This window comes from Eptatretus burgeri, chromosome 8 (assembly GCF_056783735.1).
Source record: "Eptatretus burgeri isolate ZD-2024b chromosome 8, Ebu_testis_v1, whole genome shotgun sequence".
NCBI lineage: Eukaryota > Metazoa > Chordata > Myxini > Myxiniformes > Myxinidae > Eptatretus > Eptatretus burgeri.
The window spans coordinates 15,298,762-15,311,261 of NC_140968.1; the positions used below are offsets into that span (position 1 = coordinate 15,298,762).

The window sequence follows — 12,500 nt, forward strand, 5'->3', positions numbered from 1 at the left end:
TCTTCTCATTGGTGTAAAAATGATTGAAACACAAATCACAAGATGTGAATCAACCTTGGGTCACGTGGTTTTCACTGGAAAAACTTTATCAGAACCAAAAATATATAAATAATTATATCGAGGTGAAAATATGAACAGAAACGAGGGAAAGGGGCGTGACCACACTGTGACGTCACAGTGGTTGCTCGTGGTTACAATAAGAATTCCAACAACAGGGAGATCTTAACACAGAGGTTTGTCGTTAAATCGTCAGTCCGTGGATTAGCGAACACCAGACATGTCGTGGTTTCTCATCGCGGTGTTCGTGATCACCGTCCTTGGAAGTGGAGCGTCTCGACCACCACAGCAGGTAAGTAGGGATTGTGAGAAATAATGTACTGAACTCGGGGAAGGTACACAGCACGGGGGAGTTGTTTTTATTGTTGTTTGGGATAACAGGCCCGGACTTCGGATTTTCGATGGTGGGGGAGAAGGTGAGGGTGGGGATGTGGGGGAGAGGGGGGTGAGTGGGGGAAGAGGTGCGCAGCTTCAACAAGTTGGACCTCTGAGATGGAGCTTGATGATGCCGAACCATTGTTCCCGCTGTGGGATTGGATCATACACACAGCACACAGTATCACCATGTTTCATGCACACACCGTACCATCATGTTTCATGCACACACCGTACCACCATGTTTCATGTGCACACCGTACCACCATGTTTCATGTGCACACCCAACACACCCCCTGAATAGGAGACGTTTAGTACTCAAACCCGGTGTTTTTAAAATGTTTGTAGAAAATAAATATTAAATGATGACAGAGGGTCATCATACAGTTTCTCATTCAGGAATCCTTGAATGACCAGAAACCATTAAGAAACATTCCATGTTCCCAACTTCAACGTTCATCTAAAACATCCACATCAGGAGAGTGGAATATTAAATAATGATCCCAGAATGTTTCACCTCCATCTCCTTGGAATGTCCTCTCTCATCAAAACCCAGTTCAATGGTTTATTGAACACCTGAATCCCATATTCACCATGGCAGGTCCATCCTTCCAATGGTATCCCATCAGGTCCCACTGCTTCGCCATTTTTCATTCCTCTGAAGTCGGTTGTCTTGTCTGACGACACTTTTTTTGTGGAAATCAGAGATTTCAGGAATCTCCTTGAACAAGGAGTAGGTCATTGAGTGTTGGTACACAGTTGAAATCCCATGTTTAATCTTCCTTGTTTGTCCTTTAAATTGTTGCGATCCATCTTTACCGTGACTATGTGATGAGGAACATGAAGAGAGTTTATCTTTGGTTGGAAACTGCAGGTGAACTTTCCCCATCAAGTAAATTGGAATTTGTCCCTTCAAGGTAAAATCCCCTTCATGTTCGTGTCGATGGAGGAATCTTCACGGTATGCCTTGAGTGTATCTGGTACCACACTTTGCACTCCGTGTGCAGTGGATATTGATCCCAAGAAGATCCATCTCTGGGCTGGTGGAGTTTCACAGTTTACACCTTCACCTCTGATCCTGGGTTAAAATCTCGATCCCTCCATAAACTGCCACCCTGGTGTTTCACGTGTAATGTATGTTACAACCACTGGAGGAACATGAAACATGAAGGATTCATCTACCAACCCTCATTTATATTGGATATGTTAAAGATCCCACGGTGTTTTTTGTAAAGGGTAGGCGAGCTATTGCCAGCATTCTGATTAAATCACAAATTACTTCCCAAACCCTCTTACACACCTGTCCTTAACAAGCGTGGTACAAAAGATAAACTCTCGAACATTCCATGAACCATTGTGTTTGTTCTCTAAAATTGTCAAGAACATGTTGTTTTGTCAGAAACTTTTTGATTTTGCAAAGTATTTGTAAAAACATTGTTTAGTTTTATTGTAAATGAAATAAATATGTTTCCTACCCCTGGCCTTGTCTATTTCCACAGGTTTTCGAGAACGATTCTGTTGAGGATGGTGCGATGTCCCTTGGTCGTGATGTCGTGTTCGTCGTGATTGCCTCCCTTGTGTTTGTCGGTGTGATTGTGTTTAATCCATCTCGTTGGTTCAACAAGACAAGGTTCAGGAGAAAGCGCTGCATTCACTGGTAAAGAACACAAATGACTTTTCATCAATATTTATATCTTCATCCAAGGGGACGCGAGAGCTCAGGCTGTGGATGTCGTATGAAGTCCATTTTGGTGGGAACACCCACACTTGTTGTGCCAAAGAGTGAAAAAAAACACAATTTTAATTTTGTGTAAGTTGGTGATGGTGACCCTCTTGGATTTGAAAATGGCTGCCATGAAGAAGCCCAGTGATGCTGTATAAAATCGAAGTTAAATGTGGTGTAAATACCAACATTTGTACTGATAGAGGTTCAAAATATAAATGTAGATTTACTGGCAGTAAAGGTTTGTAATCAGCTTCGACTTCAAAATGGCTGAACACGTGAAATCATGTGGAACAAAGCTCATTTAAAAGGGAGGGGACACCGTCGGTGAGCTGTCACTTTGGTGAGCTGTTTTCAATGACACTTGTGTATTAAATAACCTGTGTATTAAAAAAAAACTTGTGAAAGTTTCAGCTCAGTCTGTCTTGTAATTCATGAAAACACAGTTGAAGGCAATCACAGTATTAAACTAGGACACCTAGTAGAGCGCATCCCTCCACCACGTAATGCCTGATCCATGAGAACATATCGGGTCCAACACATTTTTGAGATTTCGTGCTCTATATCGTTTTTGGCTTCATCTCCCAAAGTTGAAGAATCGCTTTAAAAAGTAAATAATTCTCATATCCAGTTCTGGATTCGGATCTTCACCAAAACCTAATCACTTTAACAGGGTCCCCCGGTAATTAGATCACGTGGTTATTTTTCTTGGTCACTGGGTAAACTAGACAGAGGACCTGAGGTCACGTGGTTGAGTAATTGGCGTTCACGGTCCATTCTCGACCCACCGCGTCATGGAATTATCCGTGTGCGATGGCCTGCAATTCGGGGAGGATCTCTAAGTCTGACTCACGTTGTTGTTCTTGTTTACTTCTTTGTTTCACCGCCTACAGTTTTCATCGAAACTTCCTGAAACTTGGCGAGTATATGTAAAAATACCTGCGCAGACAGTAACCATCTCCGATTTTGAAAATTTCTCCGAGAAAAAAAGATATCTCCGCAATCAAAATATGACGTCAAAATATCTCCGCTAATGGAAATCGCCTAAAAATTATCTCCAAAACTCGACAAGCTTTTTGAATTCTGTTTGCGGGAATCGAACAGGGCATTAGCAGAGATTAATTACCGCACATATGACACATCACTATGACGTCATATCAATTTTATGACATCATTCCTATTTTTTATTATTTTTTTGTTTCATAACCCAGAGTTTTCATCGGATCTTTGTGAAACTTGCCATATATATGCAGAAAGCCCACGCGCAGGCAGTAACCATCTCCGAGTTTGGAAATTCTTCCTAGAAAAAACGTTGAGGTCATAATATCGCCGCTAATGGAAATCGCCGATACCATTATCTCCGAAACTCGGCAAGCTGCTTGAATTTTGTTTGCAGGAATCAAGCCGGGCACTAGCACAGATAATTTATCGCAAACCTGATACATCACAATGACGTCATATTCGTTTTTATGACGTCATCAGTAAGAGGACGAGGATCTTAGCTCATTTGAGCTTGTTTTCTTCACACAAAGTAACAATGATGTCTTCAGGAAGCTTTTAAAAGGTTTATTATTGAACACTTGTGAATATAAAGTGAAACTCACCTATTAAGTGTTGATTTCCAAGGAATAGTTGGTTGTTCTTCTGAGATGACGGACATTTTTAAATCCAAGATGGCTGCCAAATGACGTCATGAAAAAATGTTACCAATGAAATTCCAGTGAAGTGAGACATAATTTACAAAAAGTCACATGATTTCCTTCTTGATCAAAAACAAACACAAAAGTTCACAACATCCTCCACCATTACATTAAATTATTTAAATAATCAAGTGCGATTCATCGTTCCACACCAATCATTTGGACCTTGTTTAAGTTACATCTGCAAGCTCGATATTCCGTATCCTGCAGCATTGTAACACTCGTGGAACATGTTGTTTTTGTTTTACAAAACCATGTAATCAACACTTTACAGGTGATGGAATACTTCATTTTACCTTGAACTGAGAATGTGTGTTTCTCTTGCAGTGTGAAATGTGGATGTAAAAACAAACAGAGACAACAAGTGAAAGATGAGCCACCATTGGAAAATAATGTTCAGGAAAACAAACTCCTTGAAATGCAGAAAGTGGAGGGAATGGAGGATCATGATGTGAATGAAAAAATGGAGTTCACGGTGAAACAGAACTTCGGAAATAAAGAACAAGAGGAAGAACAATGTCAAGAGGAGCAAAATAAAGTTTTACAAGCACAGAAAGAACAACTTCAGGAAAAAGAAAAGATGTTGCTCCAAAAAAAAGGAGATCTCATCCAAAGAGAGAAGTTTGTTCAGGACAGAGAACGTGAGTTAATGGAAATGGACGCGCAACAGAAATTGAACAAAGACTTGTGGTTAAAGGAGGAAGATGAACGGAGGAAACGAGAGGAGGAACAGCAGAGAGAGAAAAAGGAAGCAGAGCAGAAGAAAATAAATGAACAGGAGAGGAAGAAACAAGAAGAGTTAAAGATATGGGAGAAGGAGGAATCCAGACGAGCAAACTGGGAAAAGGATTTTGAGGATGAGAAATTTGAAGTTTGGATCTGGGAAAAGCGTAAAAACACAGAACGTAAGAAGAAAATGATTGATATAGAAAAGAGAATGTTGGAGGTGAAAAACTGGAAGCAACATATTCATCAACGGGAGAAAGAGTTGCAGAAATATCAGGAACGGGAGCTGGAGCGACAGGGGGTGTTTGATGCCTCCATTAATGGGAAAGATGAAGAGATGAAGAAACAGCAGCTCCATATCCACCAAAAGGGAGAGGAGCTTAATAATCGACAATGTAATCTAAATAAATCGGAGGGAGGGTCTCGTCTGAGAGAGAAAAAGGAACAAGAACACAGAGAGCAATGTGAAGTTGCCTGGAAAACAAGAGAGTTGATTCTCATGGAAAGAGAACAACAGATAAGAGAGAAGAAACGTCATGTGGAGTTGAGGGAACAAGAGGTCTTGGAGAGAGAAACCAAATTGCAAAAAGCAGGAAATCTTACTGAGGAAGGAGGTCAGGAAGAAGTGATTCCAATAACTGATGATGGGCTCCAGAAGCAACAACTGAAACAGCAGGATGTTGATTTGCTTCCACCTGAACCAAAGCCTCAAAGTGATGAAGGGCGGCAGCAGCGCCAACAGTACAGTGTTGTTCTTCAACGCCAACCGAACCCTCTCTGTGAAGGCAGGAAACAACAAGTGGAACAGCCTGATGTTGATCATCTGCCGGCCGAACGTAAGCCTCACCATTCGTCTCAGTCCAAGCTTGTCAATGATGAACCAGCGGAGATAGAAAGGCGTAAAAATAACCTCATGTTCCGTGGAGTGAAGGAGGGACAAGGGGAACATGACAAGGAGGTTGTGACAAAATTAATTAAAGCCATGAACCTGAACATAGAGCCCGTACACACTTTCCGCGTTGGACGGTACATTGAGAACAGATTCAGACCAATGAAAGTTGTGTTCAGTTGTGAGTCGGATCGGAATCTTGTTCTTACCAACAACAAGAAGGTTCGCAATTTAACTGATCCCTCTCTCTGGACAAAAAACATTTTTATCACTCCGGATTACACTCAGCTCCAAAGAGAAAAACAAGAGATGCTGCTGAGTGATCTTGATAAAAAGAGGGAAAGTGACCCAAACGGGAGATATACCATCAAAGGAGACAAAGTAGTCCTCCTGAAGAATCCCAAGGGCAAGCCTCATCTCCAAAGATAACGACCTTCCCTCCTCATCTCCCATCTCCTATAACAGACTCCTCACGTGACACACATTTAAGGAGGAAAAAACATTTAAGGGGGAAAAAAAAATACAAAACAAACATTTAAGGGGGAAAAAAACACAAAAAAAAACATTCAAGGAGAATATTCCGTTGAAACAAATTCACTTTGACGCAGGGTCTCTTTCAAACACATGAATGTACCTGAGATCATAATGGAGCAATCACTGAAACATCTTCTGATCATACAGTCATGGACAGGGAGTTCACTCCTGATAGACATCTTGCATTTCATGAGGACAGGAACCTGAACCTTCGTCATGAAGGAACGAAAGTTGAGGAAAACCATGGTGGGATCGTGTTGGTGAAAATCAATCTATCACCATCTCACTTTGTTCATTGGCTGGCTTGGGAACGGAAGCCTCACCCTGATGATCGGCAGCAACAGCAGAAGCCATATTGCATGCAGGACCTTCAACAGGTAAGCACTCTTCAATACTTTGGGGCAGATGGGTTGAACACACAATGGGTGCAAACACAGCCAACCACAAGATCAAAACATCAAGAAAAATAAGTTTTGAGACTTCGTCTTTTACAGACATTGCTGTTAATACTTCCTTCCATGAAGAAGAGTGTCCTTAATTGTGGAGATAATTGTAATTATAATTTTTGTGGGAAGGTAACTTCTTGTCGTGATCATCCCCATCCAGAATAAAAAAACAAAACAACTTCAACTCCCTTCAATTGGATGAGATCACCTGATTCACCTTGTCCTTTGTTTCCTGTTCCATCCGTGCCTTTCCTTTTGTTTTCTTTTCTGACAAGTCATCAAACTGATTGAGATTTCAATTTATCGAATCTTTCATATTTCTATTGTTTTTCCAAAGGTCCCTCAGAAGAGGTGCTCGTTCCCTCCTCCACCCCTCACCTGAAACCATCCTTCCGGTTGGAACGTAAGTTGACAAGATTCTTGCTTTACATTACAAATTACAATTTAAAACTTTGTCTAAACTACCTATTCTTCACCTGCATCATGTCCCATTTTGTCTGTGCCTCAGAAGTGTTGAGGACAAACTCATATTTTTCTGAATTCCAAAACTTACAAACACCAAGCAAATCTTCCCGTTGGTAGAAGTCTCGCATGAGTGTTAATGTATCTGTACAAAAGTCATTATACACACCTGGATGATCATTGAAATTAGTTGTTTGAAAAACTTCAGTACAAATCCAGTGTGAGTTTGTGATGAAGAAAATAAAGGTGTGAAATTGAAGGCAAAACAAAAGAAAAATTGAAAAGAGATGCAGAAAACAATTGAGAGGATACAGTGTTTCCAGGATTGTGTTGGAAGGAATGATCATGATGGAGGTTATCACGACGTCGCTGTCCAGTTGTTTTGATTTCCTTTTGTTGATGTTTGTGCAAAAGGAAGGAGTTGTAGTTATGGCCGCAGGAGAAGAAGGTGTCATGTTTGGCAGTGGATCCATCATCACTCCATCGTCGAAGAGCTCCAGCAAGGTAAGATGAAACTTCAGACTCTTCCAGATGGTCGATCCAAGATGTTTTTTTTAAAGAAACAAGAGTCTCCAGAACTACAGGTACTTAAACCTTCCATCGACCTTATTTAATCACTTGCACCCTTTTTACGTCCATGTTTTTCAATTTGTCATTTCCTTGCTTGTCTCTCTATAAGGGTGTGCGTGTGCGTGCCTGTGCATGCGTGAGTGCTTGCGTGTCCCCTCCATAACTCCAAGACCATGAAACCTCGCAGCCTGAAACTTTGCAAGGATGTTAAGGGAACTCCAAGGGAGTGCATGAATGAAAATTGGTTGCTTGGCTTCATTCAAACCCCCTCCCCCTTTTGAAGATAATTAACGGCATTATTTAATTATCCTTTATCAAGGCTCATCCTTCGTCACTTTGCTGTCCCTCGCTGTTCGTGTTTTTTGGGGGGTATTTTTTTTTCATCTTTTTTGGCCTGTTCAACGGAGCCTTGACTTGGAATAGGCCACAACAATTTCTTACCGATAAGGTGGTGAGAAATATTTTTTTCACTTTCCTCAATCTTATCATCGAATGCCTCATCTTCATTATTCATGCCTTCAGATCGCTTATAAACACCTGGAGATGCCAGTGTCCATGGCGTAATTTAATTTCTGCACATACAGTAACGTCTTGAATCTGTTATTAGTGTTAACATTTTTGTTTGATCTACTTTCATTATCCACTCGTCACTTCCACGTAGATGCATATAAAAAAAAAATAACATTCACATCTCCCATCAACAGTCTGTGTTGGCCCTGCAGTGCCTCTGGTGTTGCCTCACCCACTGATAATGTTGTGCAATTTTCTTGAAAGGCAGAAGGACAGGAAGATAGAAGAACACAAAGAAGACTAAAAACAAAGATTAACAAAATACCAGAGCGGCAGGAACTCTGTGACATCAAGAAGCAAACACAGCAACAATGACTACATTCTGTCCTCCCGTATCCGCCTCTCCAGTTCAAGCCGATGAAACCTTTGTTGCCCCTGTGTGAAGCGGGGCCATCGCCGTAATATACAAAACACACAGGAAATGGCACTCTGTGTTGAGGCGCGGCGGTGAAGGTCATGTTTAACCCTCGACCTGTCAAAGATCCCCGGGGGGTTAAATATCACGGAAAGGTAAGCATTGGTCTTATTTTGATGCATGGTGCTTGCTTGTAATATCTATCTATAATTACAGCAATGTGTGTGTGTGTGTGTGTGTGTGTGTGTGTGTGTGTGTGTGTGTGTGTGTGTGTGTGTGTGTGTGTGTGTGTGTGTGTGTGTGTGTGTGTGTGTGTGTGTGTGTGTGTGTGTGTTTGACCGCTGTTTCTCGACAACCACTGGTCCGATCTCATTGAAACTTGCCAGGTATATTGCTGGGGACCTGAGGATGTGCCTTTTCAAGGTTTGATATTAATCGGACAAGTGCTTCCTTGTTATGGCCATTTATTTACCAAACCAATGGGAAGACACGTTGTTGCGTGGGCGAGGCCGATGGGGAAGGGAAGCACAGCCACGTTCCCCATTACGGGTTACAACGTAACGGGCTTCCGCAGAGTGATGACTTCGTGTATTCTAATAATTTCTCGATTTCTTATGCGCATTTATAGATAAACACAATGGCCCAAGTTATGATTGTTTTCATATTAGACGGTGTATAAATTTCGGGAACATCAGAGTGCTGGAATGCTTTGAACCAGGAAGTAAATTTTTTCTCTCTCTTCTCTTCTCTTTTTGTTTTTCCTTGCCACGACATTGCGAAAAGGTAAAATACGTTGGCGCTAATTGAATAATTGGGTATTAAAAATAAATTTCGAATAATCGGAACTGCGAATAATATCGAAGTTCCGGGTCACGAACGTACGGGCACGTGAGAGCGAAGAAACGGCCTGTGTGGTTTATTTATTTATTATTATTATAATTTTTTTTTTTTTATTTTTTTTTTTTTTTACGGGCACGGACTGGTCACAAGAAATGTGGGACTCCATATGTTACATTTACGTATTAGATATTGCTAAATCTCATGCTAACCACATCACAATGGTAAAGGGTGTGTTAGGCGTTGCACACGATGATACTTTTTTAAACATCGGGTAAATACCCCTGGGCGCTCACCTGTTAATGGCTGGATAAGATAACCCGGGAATGACGAGCAGGAATGGATGACCCACAAAATATATCATGGAGAAGAAAGTAAACACCAATGTTTATTTTGTTTTTTTTAAATTACGTGAACAAACTTTAACATGACGGATGATAAAGGTCGTGTTCAAATTTCATCGAAATTGGCTGCGAAAGGAAATGAAGGTTTTGGTGAAGAAAGGAATTGCACATGTTGCAGGGCAACCCCTCCCACCCCCCCTCAAAAACTCTCTCTCGAGAGTAGACACCAATTTGATTTATGAGCTCGCCTGTTCAAAGAACAGAGAGCTCTAGCAATACCCCCGGAGTGAGCGTGAGCGTTAGTGTCAGCGTCAGCGTGAGACTGAGCGTGAGTGTGAAAATGTTAAAAATTTGTGGTGCAAGTTATTTTTTCCTTTCTAAAGTTTTTTTTTTATCCACACTATTTTTTTATACACCCGATATATATATATATATATATATATATATATATATATATATATATATATATATATATATATATATATATACATATATATATATACATATATATATACATATATATATATATACATATATATATATATACATATATGTATATACATATATATATATATGCATATATGTATATACATATATATATATATACATATATATATATATACATATATATATATACATATATATATATACATATATATATATATACATATATATATATACATATATATATATATACATATACATATATATATATATATATATATATACATATATATATATATACATATATATATATATACATATATATATATATATATATATATATATATATATATATATATATATATATATATATATATATATATATATATATATATATATATATATATATATATATATATATATATATATATATATATATATATATATATATATATATATATATATATATATATACATATATATATATATATATATATATATATATATATATATATATATATATATATATATATATATATATATATATATATATATATATATATATATATATATATATATATATATATATATATATATATATACATATATATATATATATATATATATATATATATATATATATATATATATATATATATATATATATATATATATATATATATATATATATATATATATATATATATATATATATATATATATATATATATATATATATATATATATATATATATATATATATATATATATATATATATATATATATATATATATATATATATATATATATATATATATATATATATATATATATATATATATATTTATATATATATAAATATATATATAGATATATATATATATATATATACATGTATATATATATATATATATATATATATATATACATATATATATATATATACATATATACATATATATATATATATACATATATACATATATATATGTATATATATATCGGGGCGTATTATGTGTCATCCGTCTGTCTGTCTGTCTGTCCGACCATCTGTCCGTTCCTGTCCGCACTCCAACTCCTGAAGTTTTCAACTTTCCCGTTTCATATTTGGTACATCGGTAAAGACTGTGGAGACGGTGTGTCACGACATACGGTGGTCGTCGAAAGTGGTTGCCATGGCAACCAGTATGCTGTTTTCAATCCGTTCCTTGTCCACACTCTATCAAAGTTTTCAACTTTCACGTTTCATATTTGGTACATAGGTACAGACTGTGGAGACGGTGTGTCCTGACATACGTTCGTCATCTTAAGTGGTTGCCATGGCAACCAGGATGCTGTTTCCCGTGTCGTCGCACAATTCTGTACACACCTTGTTCTGGCGTATATTGTGCTCACTTGCGCTCTTGTTACTAATTGCAATATACAAATACAGACTGTATATTGCTTCAAAATTATTTGGATCAGACTTCACTGCAATGCTTTACAAATAATATTAATAATTAGACGAGTCTGTTAAAAACAATAAATGTATAAACAGGCAAGCATTGGGTGGCTTTGACACCAACTCTGGTTTATATACATGGTCGAGACTCATGTAAGAGATCAATCACAGAACAGATCAGGACACATCACAAAGGGAACAGCAGGAGAAAGGGGAAAAGCCAATTGCAAAGCAGAAGGAGAAGGTAGATGGAGACAGACAAACAAGGAATGCAGACAAGGATGAAGGTTGGGGGGGGCGTGAACATGAGGGTGGACAAGGTGCATTCATGAGAAAAAAAATTGGGAGGGTGGGGGTGGTTTAACAGGTGAAGATAGTATCAAGGCTTTGGATGCAGAATGACCTACGATACTGGTGAACAGCTGTCGAAAGACCCACAGGGAAGAAGGAGATGGAAAATTATGTGGAAGGCAGTTCCAGAGGTGGGAAAAAGAGAAGAATAAATGAGTGGAGTTGAGCAGCGGTTCTGGATTTAGGCAGTTTCACTCGGAGGGGTTGACTTGTAAACCGCATGCGTCCTGCAGATACTTGGGTAGACAGAACAAAGAGAGGACAGAGGGATCAAGACCAGAAATGAGACGGAGGAAGACACACAGACCACTGACCCATCAGTGATAGCGAAGTGATATGCCCATAGACTCACCTTCATTGCAATGATCTTGAAAGCCTTTGTTTCCATGGCATCAAGCTGAGCAAGATGTGAAGCAGGGGAGCCAGCCCAGAAGGGCGAGCAGTACTCCATCAAGCTGTGAATGAAAGCCTTGCAGGTTTATGGGAGTTATGGTGTGCAAAGGAAGGACATTGCATGATGGAGGATGCACAGTTGGCATGCGACTTGCTCAAGAGAGATCATGGTGAAGAGTGAGACCCAAGCGTGAGTGACAACCTCTTCAAGACTAAACCGAACAAAACCACCAGATCCCACATTCATCCCCTATTAGTTGTCTTCACCCGCCAACAGTGCTG

General features: G+C 38.6%; 2 protein-coding genes across 2 annotated transcripts in view; both read left to right on the forward strand.

Annotated features, from left to right (window-relative positions):
• The first annotated feature begins 517 nt into the window (after positions 1 to 517).
• On the forward strand, positions 518 to 5,957 carry LOC147021181 (uncharacterized). The gene is made up of 2 exons (XM_085893702.1): positions 518 to 2,089; positions 4,183 to 5,957. The coding sequence occupies exons 1-2, from the start codon at positions 1,965 to 1,967 to the stop codon at positions 5,897 to 5,899; spliced, it is 1,842 nt and encodes a 613-aa protein (XP_085749828.1). The 5' UTR covers positions 518 to 1,964; the 3' UTR covers positions 5,900 to 5,957.
• A 196-nt stretch (positions 5,958 to 6,153) lies between these two features.
• The window catches only part of LOC147021182 (uncharacterized), a 24,436-nt gene continuing 18,089 nt past the window's right edge, over positions 6,154 to 12,500 (forward strand). Inside the window, 2 exon segments of the mRNA XM_085890424.1 lie at positions 6,154 to 6,381; positions 7,327 to 7,416. Of these exon segments, the coding sequence (XP_085746550.1) occupies positions 6,154 to 6,381; positions 7,327 to 7,416 (318 nt within the window).

Excerpts from the sequence above, each read along its gene's own strand:
- LOC147021181 (XM_085893702.1), top strand. The coding sequence starts at position 1,965 with ATGTCCCTTGGTCGTGATGTCGTGTTCGTCGTGATTGCCTCCCTTGTG. Across the intron at positions 2,090-4,182 it reads AGAAAGCGCTGCATTCACTG|TGTGAAATGTGGATGTAAAA; the intron begins GTAAAGAACACA and ends TTTCTCTTGCAG.